Below are 24549 nucleotides of genomic sequence, written 5' to 3'. Positions count from 1 at the left end.
TTGACTTTTCTTGGTTGATTAGCCAGGGTACCTGACTCTGCCCCAACACACTTGTTAGGGTGAGGGTGATAAACAGAAGGCCATATCTAGGCCAGGAAGAGTAACTCAAGAAATAAATGCATAATTTATTTTTTATAGGATGAATACAAAACATGATATAGTAAAACATAACATATCTATTTTGCAGAACCTTTGAAAATCTGTTTGGGTAAATTAAAATAAGAGTCTAAGTAGATTTTAGCCCGTTACAATTGCAAGGAACAATCCTTTATTTGAGGTGTTGGAATAAAAAAAAAATATTTACAAAGTATAATCCTTTTTATACTAGAATGTCAATTTTCAAGAATATACATAAAAATGTACATTTAAATGGTGAATATGAAACCTGTTAAACAATAACTCTTTAAATGCCAACCATTCAAATTATATTCCTGAACAGGACAAACAGAATTGCAAAAGGTTTCAGAAAAAAAAAAAAAAAACTCCATTTCCACCACTGATGATTTGCTTTCTGAACAGCCCTTAGATATAATGTAACGTTCATGCTCCTTCATCTGACAGAGATGCCGTGTATCTGTATGAATAAAGCTTGTTGTCTGATCCACCACTCAGTATTAGCTGGAGAGAGAATTAAAACAGTGGTTAATTCATATGTTTCATGTCCTCACAACAGTCACACACGTTTGCCCCTGAAGGGGAAATGGTCACATGAAGATTGTGCTTGAAACTGCTCATTGCACTTGTACATAAATGATCCCCTTTAGCATCCAGTTTCATCTGCTGACATATGATGCAGAAAAAACAATCCATGTGATCCCTGGATGCGCGGTCATCTCTAAAATGCCATCTAACTGCTTCTTACCACATATGATATATAGTTTAACGGGCTGATTTATCAAAGGTTGAAGTGAAAATTAGAATTAAAAAATTCGAATTTCAAGCTAATTTTTGTGTACTTTGACTAGGAAATAGTCCAAATTCGATTCGAAAAAAATTTGAAAATCCGAATTTCAAAATTTTTAACTTCTTCAACCATTTGCCATCTAAAACCTGCTGAATTGCTATTTTAGCCTATGGGGGACCTCCTAGTACAATTCGAATTCAACTGAAAACGGACCTATTCAATCGAAAGACCTATTCAGGCAAAAAAAAAAAAAAGCTTTGATTTCATTTCGGTTGGTCTTTTTGAATTTTATAGTTTTTCAAATTCTAAATTCAACCCTTGATAAATCTGCTCCTAAGTGTTGTACTGCTCCAACATCTGACAGGGATGCTGTGTATTAGTGATGTGCATGGGCGAGTTTTTCTTTTCTGGCCCAGCCCACTCCATCCCCTCCATTTATAGACCTGAGCCCACCCTATGGTGACATCATAAAAGGGGCAGGGCAGGCACGAGTCTATAAGTTGATGGCCCGGAAGCCGGCAGTGTGAAAGGAAGGGAGCTCTCAACCTGAACCTGCAAACAAATTTTTGGCAGGAGCCTGAACCACCTGACACACACATCACTACTGTGTGACTGTATGAATAAACTTCTTGTCTGATCCACCACTTGGTGGAAGAAAGAATAAGAGGCAGGTGAAGAAGGTTCCTCTAGCACAGCTTTCCCATTGCCTTTGCACACTGATAAACTGAAAGATGCCAGCAGAAGTTTTTCCCATGTTATCACATTTCAATGATAGCACAAGAAAGGTAAAGAAAAATGCAAGAACAATTTGTAAGTAGGTTGAGGGGTAGCAGCTCATTGTGCATTGTTCTGTTGCATATAACTAAGGAATTCATCACAAGCACCTACAGAGCAAAGAGTGCACAGAAGCCGTTGCCATGGTTGTGCTTCAGCAAAGCAGTTTGCTATTCCTCCGCTTACAAATATGGGACCATTAAAAAGGCTCTGAAAATATACCCTCAACTATATATCATATGTGGTAGGACGCAATTAACTAGGGGGTCTCGGTGTACTTGAAAGACCACTTAATAAGGATACAAGTGAGAATTAAAAGGCTTTTATCTGGGCGCTAAAACACTATCATATTTGACCTATAAATACAAGTGTGATACTTGTATTTTGGATCTATGAATGCTAATGTGCTATTCAATGAAGTAAAGTGAATAAAAAAAGTATTTTAAGTCCTTAATGGAGAAGTAAACCCTAAAAATGAATGTGGCTAAAAATGCCATATTTTATATACTGAACTTATTGCACCAGCCTAAAGTTTCAGCTTGTCAATAGCAGCAATGATCCAGGACTTCAAACTTGTCACAGGGGGTCACCATCTTGGAAAGTGTCTGCAACACTCACATGCTCAGTGGGCTCTGAATTATCAAGCAGAAAATGAGGTTTGCCTGTAATATAAGCTGATGTTACAGGGCTGATTATTAAATTCTGATGCTAATTGCACTGGTTTCTGTGCAGTAATTATCCATATTAATTAATAATCAGCCTTTTATTGTGACAATTATCTGTGTACTGTATATTGTGAGTTGGTCCCTAAGCTCAGTAAGTGACAGCAGCACAGAGCATGTGCAGTGAATCAGCAGAAAAAAAGATCGGGAGCTACTGGGGCATCTTTGGAGACAGATCTTTACTGCTAAAGGGCTGTGGTTGTCTTGGGCTGGTACAGAAGCCAAAAACATAATGTACAACATTTCTAGCTACTTCTTTAGTTTAACATTCCTTGTCCTTTAAATAAAAATGAAGAGATATTCAGGAATTCTTACCCCTGCATCTGTCCAGTCAACACTTAGCACCTTATCTCCGTGAGCGGCAAGGTCATAAAGTGGCGCCTTACAGCTGTTAGGAGAGACAGAAGAAAAAGAATGCGATACCAAATGTGAGTACAACACATAAGACTTCCATACAGTGGATAAAGGAAGGTGGGCTTCACTAGTACAGTTATAAAGCAGCCTTCATTTCAGCTGGGAAAGTTGTGCAATCTATACCGTATCTTTAATCCAGAAAAGTACAGGGCTCAATAACGTGTCCCCTCATCACTGCAGGGCAGGCTTATGCATCCTAATCAAGGCACACGCTAGGAGCATGCCAGGGAACAACCGTTCCATCCCTTTGGAAGGCATTAGCAAAGGCAAGCAAGAGAGCTGCAACTCCTCACATTCCATTGCTACTATAGGTGCACCAAATTTGCATAATGCCATATTGTTTTTGAAAATGAGTCTAATATTGTGTGGACCTTTCCTTAACTGCAAATTATATTATATGTATATATGCAAATACACTATATACAGGTAAAATGCAAGGAAGGAAAGGTGTGCAGTTATTTTTACCCCCACTTGCCCTTTAAATACTGTGTTATAAAAGTGTAATTACAAAGTGTTGAAGGGCAAGTGTACAGTATCAGCTTGCTCAACATGAGTGCGATGAATAGGGCTTGTGCTGAATGTTTTTTTTTTTTTGGTAAATCAGTTTTAGCTAATCATAGTTTATTATTACTTGAGCTAGACAGTGGAAAACAAACTTCATGCTTGGTCATTGCACGGTACATTGTGCAGGGGGGTTATGTGTGTACTGGGAATCTAATAATCCAGGCATGCAGTGGCCTCCATTTCCCTGTTTGCCTTGTTCAGATCAAGAAATAACCTATATATCTTATAACAAACAATAGATAAAAAGGATGTTCAGCACAAGACCTATACAGATTAAATCCATTTTAATTGTAGGTTGTAAATATTTTATAATCTTTAAGTTTGTATATATACCTATGCATCTGTTCTAGAAAGAGCTGGATAAAATAAGTCTGATTTAACTTCAGACTCATTCTCTGGTAATGACTTTTGGCACAGTCCTAATGTATCTTCCACAATTCAACATTAGAAGCCACTTACCTCCTAGTGTCCCACAGCTTCACAAGTTTGTCAAGAGATCCAGAAATGATCTGCTGCTCATGAGAGGGAGACCATTTCACAGAGGTCACCCAACCTGTATGTGATGTCAGAGAGAGAAGAACTAGGGATCCATCTGCAAAGCATTAAAATATAGCATTTTAAAATGGTGAGACAAACAGACGTGTATTAATTTTTAATATACATCACTTTAATCTGTGCCTTTTATGCTGATGGATTGATACCCAGCCGGTATGCTACTGGCCTAGATGGGAAAATACCAGCCAAGGCCAGAGCTGGGATTAGAAATTTACCAACAATATATATGCCAGTAAATATATAACACTCTCTCTCTCTTCCTCCCCTGTCCCACTCCAATTCCTGTTTAAATTGACCTTTTTTTGGCCCTTTGAACTGAACAATTCTTCCCCTCAGGTCCAGACCCACTCACTTTGTTTCATTGGCTGCCCCTGTCTGTATTTAACAGTTTAGGTGCCATGCTTAGCTCTGAGAAGCAGTCGTGATTATTGCAGGATTCCTTGAAGTGCTGCCCCCAACAGTGCCAAACATACATTTTGCCTATTTTTTTAATCATGCAAAATTTATGGTTTATGATTTTGTTAGATTAGAGCCTTATTATTTCCTGATAGCATCTAATTTTCTAGTCTCTGTAATGGCAATGGCAAATGGCAAGATTTCCTACAACTTATAGTAGCTTGGCAGGAGAAGAAAACACCCCAAAAACCAGGCCTCCATTCAGCTCTACAGCAATTGCCTAGTGCTTTTTCAAGTACTTGGAAAAAAGCACCGATCACAAGCTTATTTATTTCTCCAGGTCCCTTAGAGAACAAAAAGTGTCAGGTTTGAAATGTCTGAATCTCCCAGTGTGCCATTGCCTTTATAAGGAGCACATTTATAAATATGTGGGTACAAATGCAAACCATAAATATGAATTTCACAAGTCTTTTGAATAGCTCATTACCTGATATACAAACATGTTATGCACGAGACCCCAAAATGTAAACAGTGCATATGAATTTTCATGGCCGGCCCAGGGTATATTGTCTCCCAATGCAAGCGTACAGAATACGCAAAGAAAACATACTTCATAAAGACAGTGCCTCCTGCTAACCTTTTGAACGTGGATCCCAAAGACGGATATGTCGATCGGTGCTTCCTGATGCCAGACGTTGGGAGAGAGGCGAGTAGGAGATACAGTTGAAAACCTTATTTCCTACCTAATGAATGAGAGTATGAGAGTCATGGTCAGCACAATATTCTCATGGAGACTGCAGCAAAATATTGTGTATGGTGCTTTGTTATTCTAGTGGTACAGGATCCATTATCTTGAAACCCATTATCCAGAAAGCTCTGAATTAAGGAAAGGCCACCTCCCATAGACACTGGAACAGGTTAGATTAGGCGCCCAACCACAACAATTGTAGCCCGGTGCTCAGTAATGGAGGCTTTGGCAACTTCCTGGTAATCAATAGAACAAAGATACTGGCATACAAATCTTTAATTTGCAGGGAAACCCTTGCTTTAATTCTCTGTGCGGAAGTGCAACGTTTAGGGGCCACTCCCTATTGACAATCATATGGAACCCGTGATACAAAAAATATATATATAGAGTAATCAATTGAAAAATGTGCATACATAATGAAAAAAATGTACAATGATTAAGGCAGTACAAGCTATATATATATATATATATATATATATATATATATATATATATATATATATATATATATATATAATAAAGAAAGAAAATATGTGGAATAAAGATGTAGTCCATGGGAGTAAAAAAACATGTTTTAATGCAAAAGAATTGCAAAAAAATCCAAGTAAATAATAGTCCGTGAAAAAAATTAAGATCCTTATACATTCAATGAAATAAAAAATATGAGTAGCAAAATTCATACACTACATTAACTCGATGAAACAAAGTAACAAGCTGTGAACCAGGAAATACAATGGCAATTAATGTATCAACATAGATATGGAAATAGATACATAGTATATATCTCACCCTGCATGTATAGGAAAGGGAGTAAGGAGTTTTACCTAGCACTGGGGGATTATCGGAGAAGTTTTCTATCTGTTAAAAAGGAGAAAACATCTCCCACAGACACCATTTTATCCAAATAATCATTGTCCCGATCCCAACTAAGATACAATTAATTTTTATTTTAAGCACAACCAGCCTATTGGGATTATTTCATGTTTACATGATTTTTGGTAGAGTTAAGATATGAAGATCCAAATTACAGAAAAATCTGTGATCTGGAAAACCCCAGGTCCAGAGCATTCTGGATAACAAGTCCCATTCCTGTACTATAATCAGGCACTACACTCTGCATGCCAGAACCACGCAGATATTTTAGATGTGGCTCGGTTGGCTATGTATAGAGAATTAAGCAAACGCTATTGAAATAGAAGAGTTAAGAAATACCTTTGTGTTCTACAGCCATAATCTGGTCAATGTAATTACGGATACAATGGCACTCATTTATAATCACTGGCAAATCAGTGATAGTCTTTTCAGCCAGATGCAGGTTGAGCAGTGACATCCCAAATTCAATTTGCTGCTATCGGTTGATGCATGAGGTAAGTTTCCCCAATGTTTATAAAAGAGCCCCAATGTCTCACAGGCACAATCAATTTCAATAAGGGAACACGCTGGTGCTCAGTACTGGGAGACAATGATTAAGCACCCACCTATTACACAGCTCAAAGAAACAGACGGATCCCCTGTGTTTATTGTTTTAGACTGCACACTTTTGGGGTGACAAACACGGGATCAAAGCAATTTCAGAACCATACGACTTCAACATGAAGAATCTTACCAAACTGCTTTTAACACTTCCAGTTTCAACATCCCAGATTTTGATGTTGTGATCCCATGAAGCGCTGCAAATCTCATCGACATCAGACCACAGTACAGATGAGACAGCCTCGCTATGCCCAGAGAGCGTCACAATAGGAATCTAGGAAAGAAAAAAAAAAAGCTGCAGAAGTTCAGCAATTTTCTCAGGAAGTTTTGCTTGTTAATTTACTAAAATGACAAGTAGCAAATCGCAAGTGGCGGAAATAGACACCCCACAATTAGTGATGAATCCATGAACCCAAGAAAATATTCCACAGTTTAGAAGCAGTACCATTTTGAATTCATACATTTATTTGGTTTATTGTCATGGATTCCTTTTTACAACGGACTGTTGCACAGCAACAAAAACAGAGATATTTATTTACAATGGGAAAAAATGAATTGTAATATTTTACCTACATTTATATGTGCATTCAAATCTGACAATATTAAGAGTAAATCCTACAGTATGCACATCACCTACAGTACCAAGAGCTTGGGTGCCAACCAGAAGGCCTTTAATAAATAAAAACTGGCATTAGACAATGGGTTTAAAGAAGAAGTTCACCTTTAACTATAATGTTAGGTCCCTCCACAAGATACCAAGAATGAATCAAGGCAAACGTCTCTTTAAATCAAATCACATATATCCAACATACCCTTGTTAGCCCCAGCTTTTCAGTTTTTTGTTTTTTTCTAGGACGGTCAGATGTGTCTTCATATTCATCTTCCTCTTCAGATGGAACTGAAGAGACAAAAACAGGTTGAATAAAGGCAGGGCTATTAAATTAAAAGTAATTTACAGATTATGTGTCCTTCCAATTCTCCCCGGCTATTTCTACATTACAAAAAATAAGACCATACAAGGGCTTATTGACAAAATGCGTAGAATTAAAGGGTCATTATCTTATTTCTCCTGAAACACCAGAATGTGTCTGTGAAAATGTTAAACCTAAACTCGACTTGTCTGTTAGAAAGTGTGAGAGGTTGCCCTCATGTTAGAAAGTAAATCTATTATAGTTAGGGATTGTTTTACATGTTTTTATATTGTACCATCCTCCTATAATAAGACAGCCAGCCCCAAATTAAATTGATATGTGATTTTCCTGAATGCTTTTCTAAATTCTCCAGCACATTGTTCACTGCTTTTTAAAAATGAACACCAAACAATCATAACAACCATCCCCAGGCAATTGTTTAGGGGGGAGGTTCACCTTTTAAGTTAAATGTTAGTATGTTATTCAATGGCTAATTCTAAGCAACTTTTATAATTGGCCTTCATTACTTATTTTTTTTATAGTTTTTGAATTATTTGCCTTCTTCTTATACTTTCCAGTTTTCAAATGGAGGTCACTGACCCCATATCAAAACAAATGCTCTGTAAGGCTACAAATGTGTTTTTATTGCTACATTTTATTACTGTGTCTCTTTTCAGGCCTTCTACTCATGTTGCAGTCTCGTATTCAAATCAATGCATGGTTGTTGGGTAATTTGGACCCTAGAAACCACATTGCTAAAATTGTGAACAGAAGAGCTGCTGAATTTATAGCTAAATAACAATAACCCTTTAATCAGATTTTTGGCAACTTTTGGAAGCAATGTATTGTTTGCATTCAGGATTTGACATTATTGCGGGGGGGTCTGGACAAGCTGGTAGACTGGCAGCTAAAATGTAGATGCCATTCAATGTTGATTTGTGTAAGGTTGTGCATCTAGGGTATTATAAAGCAATGTTGACAGACTCAGGGAAGGAAAGGGTCATTCTTCCCCCTTAGAAAGGTAGTAATCCCACATATAGAATATGACATGCAGTTTTGGTCTGTAATACTTAAAAAGTATATTAATATACTAAGGACATTTAAGGCCAATTGGATTTGTTTTATGAAAAAAAACCTTTTTGAAACAGAGACCTATGCCAAATAGACAATGATAATCATATATATGGAGAAACGCACTAACCTGCTGACCATATCTTCAACATCTTATCCCAAGATCCACTGCAGAACTAGAAAGCAAAGAAACATGAACATTGCATATACTGAATACCTAGATTTCACTAGAATAACATATTCTTTAGCCCTGGCTGCTCATATCACATAGTTTGATCCAATAACAATCACACACTGGCACACAACACAATGTTGGCCATGCAGTGCCACACAAACAAAAAGAAAGTCAATCAGACCAAAGACCACACAATGCCTGCCCATATATCCATTATTTGTCTAGCATTGATTCTTTTATCTTAGCTTTCCTATGGGAAAAGCAAAAAAAAAGTGTACAGAGGCATCTTAGTCAGTTGTAAAGAGGAAATGACTGAGTAAAAGCCATGATCACAAAACACAGAGAGAATATCCTGCCCATCTGATTAGGCGTAAGGTGGAAATTTTTATTTTTAGTTCAGTATTTCAATTTTACCATTGTGGTATTACTTAATCTGTGATGTAACATGTGTATGTTCATACCGGCTACCTGTCAGCTCTCCTATCCTCCATCATTTAACCACAGGAATCAGTTAAAGCTGGGGTTTATTCTTTGTGTCCCTGATAGGACCAGCTTTCAAAAGCAACTTAATGCTAAATCACAATCCTATTGATATACCGGTACCAACCCTACCACAATTTTACTTACTCTAGTTCCTGATGCATCAACAGCTATGGAATCAACACTGCCAGCGTGACCCCGACAGCAATGCAGGGCCTTTATTTTATTGCGCTCTGTATTCCACTCCCACAGCTGAATGGTCTGGTCGATGGAAGCACTCAGAAGCAGGCAGGACAAACTGTCTGCAAGAAAGAATTTGGCCAAATGACAGACATATAATATGTCAACTGTAGAAAAGTTTGTGTGTGTGTGAAGTGCTACAATGAATTTAAATAACCTCATTCATATTTGTTACATGGAAATTAAGGGATACAGTCATGATTTTTATTGTTAAAATTTTTAGCAAAGAAGAGATACTGCAGTTCTACATTCTGTTAAAGGCATGCATTAATTGTATGCATCTATACAGGGTGGGATGGAGATTTTTGCATTTCTGGACACGATAGGAAAAGAACGAGTTTGATATTAGATATATTGATATTAGATCTCCCAGGTATTTGATACCTTGTTAGGGACAGAAAATAAAGTCCTGTAGGTACCTGAGATGTGGTAAATGAGAAATGCCCGTTAGAGGAACTAGGCTACAACTTATAGAGGGGGATTTGGTATATTCAAGTGGCAATATGGTAAGTTGGCTAAGCCCTCTATTGATTCCAATTTCAAGCTTGGAGGAGTTGTAAGGATTGAAGAGATACAAAAAATACAATGGTCATGCCAAATAGTAAAAAAATGCAGATTTGCAAGTATTAGTCCTCGGTTCTCATATGATGCTGTTTATTTGCCCCAAGCCTTTCTGTGAGATTTGTTGTTCCGTATAAACAATAATAGGATACTGTTCATTTCTTTTAAAACAAGTTTAGTAATGAGAAAAATGTGAAACCCCAAATGTGGTTGGCATATAACTTTGAAGATGTTTATATTTCCACATAGCATTTAAGGGAGTTTAGACCAATGTGTTAGGTCCATAGAAATAACTGTAATGACTGGGTTCAGATTGCGGGATATGTATTAGTCTGGGTCAGAGTGACTACTCTACTGCACATGAGCCTGCCCAGACCAGAAAGAAGAGAAGATGGAATAAGTCAACCAAGATGGCGACAGTTGACGGCTAGAGAAATACCCCAGGCTGGTAACGTTTTAGCAAACAGGAGCACCTGCCTGGGGTATCAGGTAAACAATTATAATCCCCCCTCAGTGATTAGACTTTTAATTCTCCTTTAACTCTCTGTTATTAGATTGCAACTTTAAAATACTGTTTTTCAGCCATAACATTAGAGTACCATAGCTTTATGTTAATCTTTCTCTTTTATTATTCCAAACTGAATTATTAAGATAGACAATTACCTTTTTTCACCCATGCCACATCCTTTACTGCCTCCGTGTGTCCTGCGATTGTCATAATGGTCTTCCCTTCTAAAGACCAAATTCTACAGGTTTTATCATAAGAACCTGTAAGAATCCTAAGAATACAAGTAATGGAAATTTGAATCTGAACAGTACGGGGAACACAATAACCTGCAGCTAGCAAAAATCTGCTACGTAAATCAGCTGCCATTTAGTGAAATACATATTTAATATATTTGTATATTTGTAGCTATAATCTTCAGTACCATAGACAACAGAAGGCCACATGTATTAATACAATGCTATGTGCAAAATACTCAGATGCAAGTTGCCTTTACCCACAATGCTGTGATTTGTTTTCCAGAATTCGATTATAATTGTGGGCACTCATTTAGGACATTAAAGTCTGCTTAGGAGAACTGTGCACAAGTTGTACACAGAACATTTTTGTAACGGTATTGGAGTTTAGTTCACTGGTGTATGTGAAGGAAATTTCTTATTAATTCTTGCTTTTTGCTCAAGGAAATTTCTTAGGTTAGCTTTACTTCTGTGACCTATAGATAAACTTTCTAACCTCTACCCTGAACTCATGCAACGCCTACATGTCTATCACTTTCTAGACAGCAATAAAACCACATCACACACAATGAGCAGGAAAGGTATGTTGGAGTAGATAAACTTAGAATAGAAAGGGGCCAGTAGAAAACAGTAGATCTTGCAAGTTCCATCTGAGGAGAAAGGGCACACCGGACAAACAGGGTGATAAATTGTCCTTAAATGGTCATGGAAGTATTGATGCTTATTACTGATGTGATGTTTGTGACGTGTTCAGTTTTCCTTTCTCTAAAGGCATAAAAAGCTAATGCATGTTAATGTTCAGGGCAGTTCTTCTTAAAGGAAAACTATACCCCCGAAACAATGTAGGTCTCTATAAAAAGATATTGCATAAAACAGCTCATATGAAAAACCCTGCTTCATGTAAATAAACCATCTTCATAATAATATACTTTTCTAGTAGTATGTGCCATTGGGTAATCATAAATAGAAAATTGCCATTTTATAGTTTTCCTTTAATTGACCGAACTGTCCACTTAGGCTAAGGCCACACTAGGCGATAGCGCCGCGATTTGACTCGCGGCGACTTTTCGCCGCGACTTTTAAGCCGCAATCGTTGGGGAAACTTTTGCGCTGGCGTCTATGGGGAATCGCGTAAAATCGCCAGCGTAAAAACACGCGGCGATCTTTTTTCTATTATCGCTCGAAATCGCCTAGCGAGGCAATTTCGAGCGACAGTAGAGAAAAGATCGCCGCGTGTGTTTTTACGCTGGCGATTTTACGCGATTCCCCATAGACGCCAGCGCAAAAGTTTCCCCAGCGATTGCTTAAAAGTCGCGACGAAAAGTCGCAGCGAAAAGTCGCCGCGAGTCAAATCGCGGCGCTATCGCCTAGTGTGGCCTTAGCCTTAAGTGTAATAAAAGTGTAAAAAAAATGTAATTTGGAATTGCCACCACAGTGTAACTCCCTAGGAAACCTTGCAATTAGGAAAGCTGTAGGGTTCCTCTGACTCTATCCACAAACTGCCCACTATTCAGAGTAGGCTGAATGGGCGTATTGAAATTTGCCACAAGATTCTAAGGATTGTGTCTAAATGTGAATATCTTTGTTAAAGCATGCATAGGTTTTAGTGCTTTTCACCTTTACAGTATATGAATAATAACCATATGCTGCTTGTCCCAAACGTAGCTAGTTTGGGATCATTTCTTGATTGCGTACAATCTGCATTATGTTTCTCTCTCTTATTTATACAGACACATCATACTTGACAAAGAGGTATTAATTGTTGACAGGAAAAGCACTTACCATTCGTCAGTGCCTGCAATTGAGCTCACCCAGTCATCGTGCATCATACACTCTTCAGGCTGAGGGGCTGTGATCTTTTCAACATATTCTATTTCAACTACCACTTCCTAAAAAGAAAAACAAGATTGGGACAAATCAGTAGCCATTATGCAGATGAATGTGCTGTCCCTTGTTTTATAGCCATCAATATGAGAAGTCTTTACAATAGAGAAAGTGGATCAGTATTTAACTTAAAGGACCAGTAACATCAAAAAAATTTTTTTAAAAAAATCGTTAGTACACATCAGAAACTGCACTTCCTGTCCTGTACAGAAACGGCGAAAGGGCGACCATCGATGCTGCTGGGCTCGATTTCTCCTCCCTGGCTACTCTACTGACAGCGTGTGAAGGAGCAAGATGGATGCCTCATGTCTGCGATGCGATGAAGTGACTGCTCGGGCCCCCTCCTCCTCCTGCACTATAGATGAGAAGCGCCCACCTGGACACTGGAGGAAGCGGTGGTAGTGGAGGCGGTGGAGGGAGCTGTAAATCAATGAAATCGAGCCCAGCAGCATCGATGGTCACCCTTTCGCCGTTTCTGTACAGGACAGGAAGTGCAGTTTCTGTAAGTTATTTCTTAATAAAGGCTTTGTGATTTTAAATTATAATTTGTGGTGGTGTTTTTTTTTTTGATGTGTACTAACAATTTTTTTTAAATTTTTTTTTGATATTACTGGTCCTTTAATACATTTAGACTGGGTCAGCACAATTTAAACTCGTGCTTTTAACTATGTACATCAGTCTCTGTGCACACGACAATGGGAGTTCAGTGCCCGTCTCTTTAACAAAGACTTATCAAACACACACCAGAATTTGTGTGTCCATATAGACTAAGGGAAAAAAAAACAAACATGACAGGGATGGATCACTTTTGATTAGTAACAGAGTGCAGAATTCTCCTTATTAGCATGTAAGGTCTGTCACAAGACTGGAGAATGTTCATATATAGCTCCAATAAATTGAGCAACTTTTTTAAATTATGCACCATGTAACCACATATTTATAAAGGAGCAGTTTCAAGGAGGTGTATTACGGAAAGTCTACACACCCTCTGTACCTCCACTCTCTACTAAATATCTTACCCAGGAATAACACCCCCTAGAAAACTAAGGCTGTGTCCAAGGATGGTTACTTACATTTTAGGTTTTGCCCTATTTTTCAGAAATATACTCCTCAGGAGTGGTTCTACTAAGCTTGGTTCTGCAGCATTGCCATCATCACAGGTATGAATACAAACAGTTATAACTACTGCCATGTTTCTCTGTACCTTCACTGAATGAAGCAAACCCAATCTAGTCTGCAATATTCTTCAACACAATAATGATTCACCCTGGAATTTTTGGGCAGAATAGAGACACAGATTCTGGACTGTCTTTTAAAGGGTAAAGTTATATAATGCTCTGTAAAATTAATACAATGCCTTCATAATTATTATTTGATTCTACTGTAGCAAGGACTTTGTTGGTTTATGGCAGGAATACAAGGCTAAACTAGGTAGAGATTAGATAAAAGGCAGCTCAATAAGTTAGATCAAAGGAAAGAACAAAACATTTATAAGAAGCTTTACAGCCTTTATCCGTCAATACAAAGTGGTACAGGTATGGAATTAGTTATCCGAAAACAAGTTATACAGAAAGCTTCGAATTACGGAAAGGCCATCTCCCATAGACTCCATTATAATCAAATAATACACATTTTTTAAAATGATTTCCTTTTTCGCTGTAATAATAAAAGTACCTTGTACTTGATCCCAACTAAGATATAATTAATTCTCATCGGAAGCAAAAACAGCCTATTGGGTTTATTTAAAGGGATACTGTCATGGGAAAAAAAATTCAAAATGAATCAGTTAATAGTGCTGCTCCAGCAGAATTCTGCACTGAAATCCATTTCTCAAAAGAGCAAACTGATTTTTTATATTCAATTTTGAAATCTGACATGGGGCTAGACATATTGTCAATTTCCCAGCTGCCCCAAGTCATGTGCTCTGATAAACTTCAATCATTCTTTACTGCTGTACTGCAAGTTGGAGTGATATCACCCTCTCCCTTTTCCCCCCCAGCAGCCAAACAAAAGAACAATGGGAAGGTAACCAGATAACAGCTCCCTAACACAAGATAACAGCTGCCTGGTAGATCTAAGAACAACACATAATAGTAAAAACCCATGTCCCACTGAGACTCCTTCAGTTACATTGAGAAGGAAAAACAGCAGCCTGCCAGAAAGCATTTCTCTCCTAAAGTGCAGGCACAAGACACATGACTTGGGGCAGCTGGGAAATTGACAATATGTCTAGCCCCATGTCAGATTTTAAAATTGAATATAAACAAATCTGTTTGCTCTTTTGAGAAATGGATTTCAGAGCAGAATTCTGCTGGAGTAGCACTATTAACTGATGCGTTTTGAAAAAAACATGTTTTCCGATGACAGGATCCCTTTAATGTTTAAATTATATTCTAATAGACTTTAGGTATGACGATCCAAATTGCAGAAAGATCTGTTATCCAGCATTCTGCATAGCAGGTCCCATACCTGTATAATCAGACAAAGTTATAGCTCATATGTACAACCTTCCCTAGCTGTATCTAATGATTGCTGGAAGAACGTTTAAACCGTGGATATTGCGTCTGATGGAAACAATTTTCTGTAATAACATTCCCCATACGGGGGAATTCAGAAGGGAGCAGCACCACCATGCTGATTTAAAAACACCTGCTGATTTAAAAACACCTGCTCATTCATCTATGTTTTTTTTTTACGTCCATCTATATTTTACTTGCCCGCTGGATCTAGATTGTCTATTGTTAGTGTTGAACTGTGAGAGTTAAACAGATTATGTTATGTTGACGTTTTGTCACATTTTACAAAGTAACTATAATTTAATAAAGCATTGGAGATACTTAAATCCATATAAGCTTATGGATACTAACAGCATCTTCCAATAAGGAGTAGCCAGGTATTGGGTAGCCTGAAGACTTGTACTTTACTACAACATGAAAACCATAGCTCTTTCCCTACCCTGTACTACCATGCAAAGACCAGTGCTCTGATGATAGTAATAGATAAAAGTAGGCTGCTCTGTAGCAGTCAGCCAGTTATTTCTGCACAATCTGATTAAGGGAATCAAGTAATTAATTTCTTTTGTACAAGGAATCTTAAAGTAGACATTTAGGATGATTGAACAATCCCTAATTTTGTAGGCAATTATGGGTAATATATGGTGTTGCTTTTACATTGTGCTAAAAATTAATATCACGTTTAAAAATAGCCCCTTTATTGGAGCTCCCTGTAGATGTTCACTGGTCCCAGTTTCAAATGAGGGGTGGGTGTGTCCTAACGGTCCCTGTGAGAAGCACAGTAGGAGGGGGACAGCCAATCACAGCCCTGCAGTCACACAAGCAAAGACATGCTTCAGTTCCCTATCAGGTCCTGCTAGCTGCTGATTGGTTCCTATCCTTCAGTGCAATGAGCCGAGAGTCGCTGGCTCCTCTGCACAGCCTGGGAATTCAGGGAGCAGGAAGTGTAAGGGAAGATTAGGGTTTTTGCAAAAATATTCAATAAAGCAACCTAAAACTTCTTTTTTAAGCACAATTCTTCGATATCTAAATGAGTATAACGCACTGGTACACTTTTTGTTTTTTTACACAAAATGTCTCCTTTAAGAGATCACAGATGACCCAGTATACTGAAATATTACAAGGCCCACAGGTAATGCTTGCTTTTGCAATACTATATCACCTACTGTGGAAATTCCTTCTGCCTCCATATGCTTGATAAGTGGCATCCGCAGGAACTGACTCTTGATAAGGAAATCAAATTCCACAGGTTTCTGCTCATCTGAATAATTGCAAAAATATAAACAAATATAAATAATATAAACACAACATGCTTAGACCAGGCAACATTTCTTTACTCAAAACTCGAAACTCACTTCAATGTCTAAAAAACATAAATGGTGATGAACTATGCTCACTAACAGTTTTAAAAACCCCAAGTGTTACATGGTTTGTTTTTTTAATTTGTGCTCAGATCTACAGCATGAGGCATTCTTCTGTTAGATACACATGGCCCATTGCAAAATCTTGCAAACCAATTACATATGTGAAAATGTTGTTGTACATTGTGATAGTACTGATAAGTTGCGCTCAACACACACTGAATGTAGGACCATAGCACTGCTCATAGGAAAATTAATACAAGTCGTTAACAGGGGGAAAAAAAATTTAAAAATAAGAATAAAAGCATTCTTGAAAGTGGTGTACTCTTTTGGAACCAAAATAACTTTTATAAGTTTCATTACAAACACTTTAACTATAAAATTCTCGATCTTTCCTCCACTGGTGGAAGTGATCTCTAAACAGTTTCCACAAAAGCTACATAAAGGAATAAAAGGCATACATTTCTGCATTGCAAAAAGTTTAATACATACATCCATAAGTGTTTGAATTTGTGCTTTGAATATATATATATATATATATATATATATATATATATATATATATATATATATATATATATATATATATATATATATATATATATAGTCCACGAGGTAGCCAGCACTCTCGAAAAATAGTCCAAGGTGCAGTATCAATAATATCAATACATATTCAGCAAGGAAGATCCGCACTCTCAGGTCTTAAGTAAAAATGTAAAAAATGTTATTGTTACATACGAGACTGACGTTTCGGCCTCCTCCAAGGCCTTGGAGGAGGCCGAAACGTCAGTCTCGTATGTAACAATAACATTTTTTACATTTTTACTTAAGACCTGAGAGTGCGGATCTTCCTTGCTGAATATATATATATATATATATATATATATATATATATATATATATATATATATATATATATATATATATATATATATATATATATATATATATATATATATATATATATATATATATATATGGAAAGCTGTCCATTGGTGTGAATTTACAGGTCACTGAGCAATCACTGCCTAACAACACAAACATCAGCCATAGGCTGCTCGATCAACCTTCCAATTGGATGGGAAGCATCTAGAGGTGGGACAGGATATTCTACTTTAATATTAAAACATCATTGTTATGTTTTAGATCTTAGGGGAAAAAAAGTCTCTTACCATTCTTTGTTTCAAGCAGTTTGTTGATGAGATTACTAAGGTCTATAATTTCTGAGGCAGCCGGAATGGAGAATGGAACATCATCGACCTTGTACCTTAAATTGAAGGGGCCAAGAATTAATATTGTTCAAGAAATCAGCATATGCTTTATTGTGAATAGTGCATGTTACATGTATCATAAAAATTAATGATTTTTGTGAAATTGTGAAGTTGTAGCCAGACATGTTAATATCCCAAGTCATAAAACATTAACTATAATGTTTTTTGCACTGGAATATAAAAGTCAATCCACTGCCTTCAACCTTCTTTACGTGTGTACACCAGACAGGGATTAAATCAGACCATCATTGAAAAATCAACTTTGTCTGTGAGTGGATAGGCTGATACAGTGTCTGTCAGTGCACACATAAAGAGGGAGAAAAAGACAGTGGATGGGCTATTGTTTGCTAGTGCATATTTGCCAGCAGAGAATATGTGTGCCATTACTTAGATTCTTCAACCTCATAATCCACTGCTCCTTATCATACAGTGATAAGGATTGAGACAAATCTATATTCATTACTCTACTTCTCATACAGGTATTGCAGTAACTAATGTGGCATACAACCAAAAAGTTAAAAAGTAATGGTTTAAAAAGTGACATCAGAGTGTCATAAAACATTATTAAAAACACCTAAAATTGCCCTTATTGCTCATTTAAGCATTTGTGATTTTTTTTTAAAGAAATTGAATCCTAAATCAAACCAACAAGCATTTTAAGCAGTCTTCATAGAAGCCAATCAGTTTAGACCCTAAACCATAAATAAATAAAAAAATAAATATATATGAGAAAAGGTGGCCAAAGCACCCAAAATCCCCTACATGCCATTGCCTGTAATAATGTTGATGATTAGCACATACTTAAAGGAAAACTATACCCCCCAAACCAAGTAGGTCACTATTAAAAGATACTGAGTAAAACAGCTCATGTGTAAAACCCTGCTTCATGTAAATGAATAATATAATAATAATAATATACTTTTTTAGTAGTATGTGCCATTGGGTAATCATAAATAGAAAATTGCCATTTTAAAAAATAAGGGCCGCCCCCTGAGATCGTACGATTCACTGGGCACACATACAAACCACATGTAAGGTCACATGAGCCAATTAACAGACAGGGTTCTGCCTTTTGCTTCCTCACTTCTTCCTGTTACAGTTAGTGTTGTAGTATTTCTGGTCAGGTGATCTCTGAGGCAGCACACAGACCATCACGAAATGGTGGCTCAAGGCAAGAGATGTAAAAGGGCAATATTTATGTAAATATATATTCCAGTTTGGTAAGATTCTTTAATATACCACTTAATATGATATGAACTATCTGTTGCTTAAGTGTTCATTTTGGGGGTATAGTTTTCCTTTAAGACAATGTGTCGGCTGGCATCACAAGTGCATGCCATAGTTACAGTAATAGTTACTGAATTCAGAATGTTATAGCAAGGGAATCCTGACAGCAGTTACTGAGAAGATGGTCATTATTCCCATAATAATCCACATATATCCCAGACCTCATTGGGTGAGTTATAGGAGTTGTTCACCTTTAAATGAAATTTTAGTATGATGTAGAGTGATATTCTAAGACATGTTCTTATTATTGGTGGTTTTTGATTTGTTTAGCTTTTTGTCAGCAGCTCTCCAGTTTACAATTTCAGCAATCTGGTTGCTAGGGTCAAAATTACCCTAGCAACCATGCATTGATTTGCATAAGAGACTGGAATATGAAGAGGACAGGGCCTGAACAGAAAGATGAGTAAGGAGTAGCAATAACAATACATATGTAGCCTTACAGAGCATTTGTTTCAGATGGGGGTCAGACAGTGACCCCCAGTTGGAAGCTGGAATAGAAACACCAATTAATGAGAACGAGTGTTCAGTCTTCCAGTTCCGAGGATGTGATTAATGGAGCTCAGGGTCATACTCACTTTTCATTCTCGGTGAAGAAGCGCGCCTGGATCTGTGCCATGGCAAAACCCGTCTCTCAACCAGTCCGAGCCGGGAACACGGATTACTGGGGTGCAGCAAACTCTAGCGGACTCTCCAACGCAACAACTGAACACTGCAAGCCAACCACGTGTCTGCGAGGAGAAGTCCTGCGCTCCGAACACATCGATCACGCCAAGTAGCCACTATTAGGTCTGGAATTAAAGGCGCATTGTAGTGAAGTAAGAGCGCGCTTCCGGAATGTAGGGAGTGAGAAAACTGATATGTCAAGATGTGGAGGGGTTTCATCTGCTTTAGTAAGTTCTCTTAGTTATGTCCGAAGAGTCGCAAAAGTCAATTTATTTATTCAGCAATCGTGATGTAAAGGCGCGGTTGCAGTAGTTACACAGCTGGATAACAGCGTCTTTACATAAAACACTGCCAAACACAGACAAAATTGTTCTTACATCTGTCAGCAGCACGTTGCAGTGAGAGCCAATCTATTTTAATCTTTAATTCGTGCATCTGCAACTCCAAAACTCATACATTAAAGTCAAACACTATTGCTTCCGGAAATCTCGGGTTTGCTTTCCGCCTTTTCGCCCTACGCCTTTTTTTGCGTTCCACCAAGTAAGGGGCGGCATGGTTGAGCATTTGGCAGTCCTTCCTCATTGCTGCGCATGCGCTCTGTACTCCTCTCCATTGTGGTGCCTGCGAAAGCCAAGACGAGGTTGAGTAGACTCGTTTTGAATTTTCTGTCCTTTGGCGACTCACGCTGACTTCCCTTCTGTCAGAGGCCTGTGGGGCCGTATTGAAAGGAGGGTGGTTTTAGGTTCTGTAGGGTTCGTCTTGTTTTGACTGTGAAATTTGGGATTAGGCTGACGGCGCCTTCGGTGTTATTGTTTAGTAATGTTAAAATATGGCGGAGAAATAACATGTCTTAATAACTGTAATGTTTAGTAGTACTCCCCATTTGTTTGTTCTGCAGTCCGTAGTTTAAGCCTGTCGACTGCTGACATTTGTAGTCTCTCCATATACGGACCGCATTTTAGGACATCCTCGGGAAATCGCTCTCCTGCATGCAATCTCATAAGGCAGAGGAATGCAGCATCCCTGCTTCGCTCACCCATCCTCAAAGGCTAGGGTTGCACCTCGCCTGTGTTTTACCGGCCTGTCTGGTAAAAATGATGGTTGATCCCAATGTTATTAATAGGGAAAAATGATAAATATATAGGAAGCAAGGCCAGATATGTGTCCCTGGTGCCCCGAAGGTTCGCTGTCCTAACACCTGCCATCCGAGGCCTCGGGGTCCTAGCGCCGCGGTCCACACTCACCCCTTCCCGCGAGCGCATATACGTTCATGCGCTATTGCGCTGGGGAATGATGGGGAACGCTGTGTTCCCAATGCGGCTGGGCAGCCTGCTGCCCCTAAACTTTCACCACAAATCCGGACCTGATAGGAAGGCCGGTATTTTTTTCCAGAGAAGGTGGCAACCCTATCAAAGGCTGACGTCACACCTCCATCCTCGGGCCTCCCTCCTTCAGCCGTCAGCTCTTCCTTCTCAGCCCTCCCTCCTCAGGCATCAGCCGTTAGCCCTCCTCCTGGGTCCTCCGTACAAACGCTGTCCATCCTCAGCCCTCCCTCCTCAGCCATCAGCCTGGTTTAGGAGCTGAGGTCTGAGGATGGAGGGCTAAGGATGGAGAGCCTTTGTACTGAGGACCGAGGAGGGAGGGCTGAGGAATGAGCCACGAGGGGGGAGATTGCAACAGGATATGTGGGCAGCACGGAGGTGTGACTGTAGCCTCTTCGAATCAGTGTGTAAAATAAGAGGCGAGTCTGCATACTTCTTTGTTAGGAGAGCGCACGCAGGAGCATGTGTTCTCCCGATGTCTTAAAATGCGTTCCATATCCATAGTTGGTCTGTCACTTTGAATGTCTTGCCAACTCTGTTCCCTTTGTTATTTAATTGGCAACAATTTTCAGAGACAGTTGTGACTCCATAAAGATGACTATTTAAAGGCAGATACAAGTTACAGACTATGGGGCAAGTTTACTAAAAGGTGAAGTGACTAAAGTGGGCGAAAATTTGCCAGCGTGACGTCATTTCGGTACTTCACCGATTTACTAACATTTGCTGGCATAACTTCGCTAGCGAAGGAGATAGGGACCGAAGTACCGCTAGAGTCTAACGCCTGGTCGAATTTTCGCTCTGGCGAATGGACGTAAATACGCAAATTCACTAAGATGCAGATTTTACTGAACGTTACCTCTTGTGCCAGACTTGCCTTCGCCACCTCAGACCAGGCGAAGTGCAATAGAGTAGATAGGAGTTCCCAAGTCCCAAAAAACTCTAGCGTCTTTTCCTTTTTCAGGGTGATAGGCTGAAAAAGAGTGTAAATTTTTTTGGGGTTTAACCGGCTTCCCCCCTTCATTTTCTAACATATGGCACATAAACTATACACTGGGCTCATGTGTAGGGCAATATAACAACTTTATTTTATTAAAGTTTCCCGGGCATGTGTAGTGTAATGTATTTGCTGCAACATATACGTCCATTCAACTTTAACTTCCCGCCATATGCAAATGAGGCAACGCTATCGCAGCTTCGCTTGGCGAGTAACGCAAGCGCAACTTCGCCAGATTTAAGCGCCCTTGGCGCAACTTCAGATTTTAGTGAATTAGCGTTGTCCTGGCGAATCTACGCCTGGCGAAGTGTTGTGCTGTGAGTGAAGCCGTCGCTCCTATACATATTATTAGCCCCTATACATATTATTAGCAGGGCCGGATTTGCATAGTGAGCACCCCTAGGCCCGTTGCTCTTCTCACCCCCATCCCCTCTGTTTATTCGCTCAAATTTTCATCATTGGGACCTGAGCAATGGGGTTTGCTATTGTCTCTCCTGCACATCCCCAGTGTTTCTGAACCAATGTGGGTGTGTTTGGGCAACATGCCACCCCCTAAAATCCTGCTGCCCTAGGCCCAGGCCTTGGTGGCCTTTCCACATATCCGAGCCTTCTTATTAGCTCCTGACTGCTTGTCCCATATGGGACTGAATATCTGACAAACATGTATTGGTGGGTTAGGAAGACTTGTTAGACAAGGACTGCATTAGCATGTTGGAGTGGTTGTCTCAGACTGGTGTTTATAGGCTCCTATTAAGTTCCAAAATTGGCCAAACACACTCTAGGAGAAATCTTGTAATAAAAAAACAAACAGGCAGATCTGGTTGTGTATAACTCTCTAGGGCATTTAGGAGCAAGAAACTACTTTTAAGAAGTTCTGCATGGAAAATGTATTTCTTTGGGCATTAAAGTGTTTGTTCACCTTCCAAAACTTGTTTCAGTTCAGTTGGTTTCAGAGAGTTCACCAGAAATAAATACTTTTTCAATTACTTTCTATTTGTGGCCATTTTTCTAATGTTGAAGTTTAAAGTTAAATTTTTCCAATGGCACACTAGGAAATTAATCTCCAACTATAATCCCATATACAATAATGTGAATATCTAGTGGTAAAACCTGTTTTGCTTAATTTTCCACAAAATCGCTTGACGTTGCCTCGAGGAGCTGCTGTGGGAGGGGGGTCACCGACTTGATACATAGCTTATCTTTGGCTATGAGCAGAATCCATGAGTTTCATTAAAGGGGTTGTTTACCTTCAAACACTTTTTTCAGTTCAGTTGGTTTCAGATAGGTCACCAGAAATAAAGACTTTGAAAAAAGTTACTTTCTATTTTCTGTTTGTGACAGTTTATCTAATATTGAATTGTAAAGTAGAAATTTTCACCTTCTAAAGCAGCTCTGGGGAGAAACATTAAACTTCAACTGTGGGAAAACAATGGAAAGCAATTGTAAAAAGTCTTTGTTTGTGGTGAACAATCTGAAAACAACTCAAATGAAAAAAGTGTTTGGAAAGTGAACATTCACTTTAAAGGCAGCTTTTATAATTTATGCAACAGTTGCTAATATTCCAATGCTAATGAAAAATCAACTAATTGTAACATTTCAGAATCCGCACATGGATCATTGAATTTTTAGACTGAAACAGCAGATACAGGAACATTAAACTTCAGATTTGGAAAAACAGTAACAAAAAATAGGAAAGTAATTGAAAAAAAAGTCATTATTTCTGGTGAACAATCTGAAACCAACTGAACTGAAAAATGTGTTTGGAAGGAGAACAACCTCTTTCTTTAATACTAAGGATGGCACCAAATTCACTGTTTTGGGATTTGGCCAAATCTTTTATGAAGGATTCAGGCAAGTTAGGGTAAGAAAGGGCTAAAAAGAACTGCACATTTAAAGGATTTGGTTCGGCCAGGCACTTGGATTCTGGCAAATCCAAATCCTGCTGAAAAAGGCCAAATCTCAAACCTAATCCTTAATTCATTGTATTAAAATAATGATTTTTTTATCAATGCCCATTTGGTGTATCAGAACAGTCCCACTAACGAAACAGCAAAGCATCAAATGGAGTCTACTAGATTTATTACATAGATGCCAACTGTCTGTCAAGGACAGTTTCTTGCTTTCATTAAAAAAAGCTTGCCAAATGAGCTAATATACCCACTTTGAGGTGGGTGGCCTAATGATTGGCTCACAACAGCAGCAAGTGGAAGTGGTTGGTACTGGAACTGCATTAACAAGCCAATGTAGCCCTCGTGTTGATTGAATTTTTAAACCTGCAGATTAATAGCTGCCTGATTTTCTGCAGCTATTAAATTGGACTTAATCTACTCATTGGTGGTATTTTTTAGAGCTCTCACTTGCAGAATAGCTGGAAGATGCTACATGTATCTGAATCTCTCTCTCTCTCTCTCTCTCTCCCTCTCTCCCTCTCTCCCTCTCTCTCCCTAATATTCAACCTTAACCCGTGCAAAATAGTGGACTGGCTGCCTGTAAGAAATTTAAAATGTAGCGTAGAAAGTACTGTG

At 38.6% G+C, this 24549-nt stretch overlaps 2 protein-coding genes across 4 annotated transcripts in view; one reads left to right on the top strand and one right to left on the bottom strand.

Moving 5' to 3' along the window:
- Positions 1 to 105: 105 nt before the first annotated feature.
- wdr12.L (WD repeat domain 12 L homeolog) lies at positions 106 to 19760 on the bottom strand. The gene is made up of 13 exons (XM_041576435.1): positions 19621 to 19760; positions 17660 to 17754; positions 16293 to 16387; positions 12512 to 12618; positions 10652 to 10767; positions 9335 to 9489; positions 8663 to 8708; positions 7363 to 7448; positions 6684 to 6824; positions 4967 to 5072; positions 3838 to 3970; positions 2716 to 2788; positions 106 to 618 (listed from the first exon to the last, which is right to left on the bottom strand). The coding sequence occupies exons 1-13, from the start codon at positions 19659 to 19661 to the stop codon at positions 541 to 543; spliced, it is 1272 nt and encodes a 423-aa protein (XP_041432369.1). The 5' UTR covers positions 19662 to 19760; the 3' UTR covers positions 106 to 540.
- The window catches only part of carf.L (calcium responsive transcription factor L homeolog), a 32274-nt gene continuing 26679 nt past the window's right edge, over positions 18955 to 24549 (top strand). The window contains exon 1 of one of the 3 annotated variants that reach the window (XM_018236166.2): positions 18955 to 18978. Coding sequence is in view for 2 of the 3 variants with exons in the window: in XM_018236164.2 (XP_018091653.1) it covers positions 20261 to 20348 (88 nt within the window). In the remaining variant the exon portion in view is untranslated. Of the gene's footprint in view, positions 18979 to 19800; positions 19936 to 20241; positions 20349 to 24549 lie in introns of those variants that run through there. The other 2 variants (XM_018236165.2, XM_018236164.2) reach the window with 2 other exon arrangements.

This window comes from Xenopus laevis, chromosome 9_10L (assembly GCF_017654675.1).
Source record: "Xenopus laevis strain J_2021 chromosome 9_10L, Xenopus_laevis_v10.1, whole genome shotgun sequence".
NCBI classification, from domain to species: Eukaryota; Metazoa; Chordata; class Amphibia; order Anura; family Pipidae; genus Xenopus; species Xenopus laevis.
Note: the sequence above shows the minus strand (reverse complement) of the source record. Positions and strands in the feature narration are given on the sequence as shown.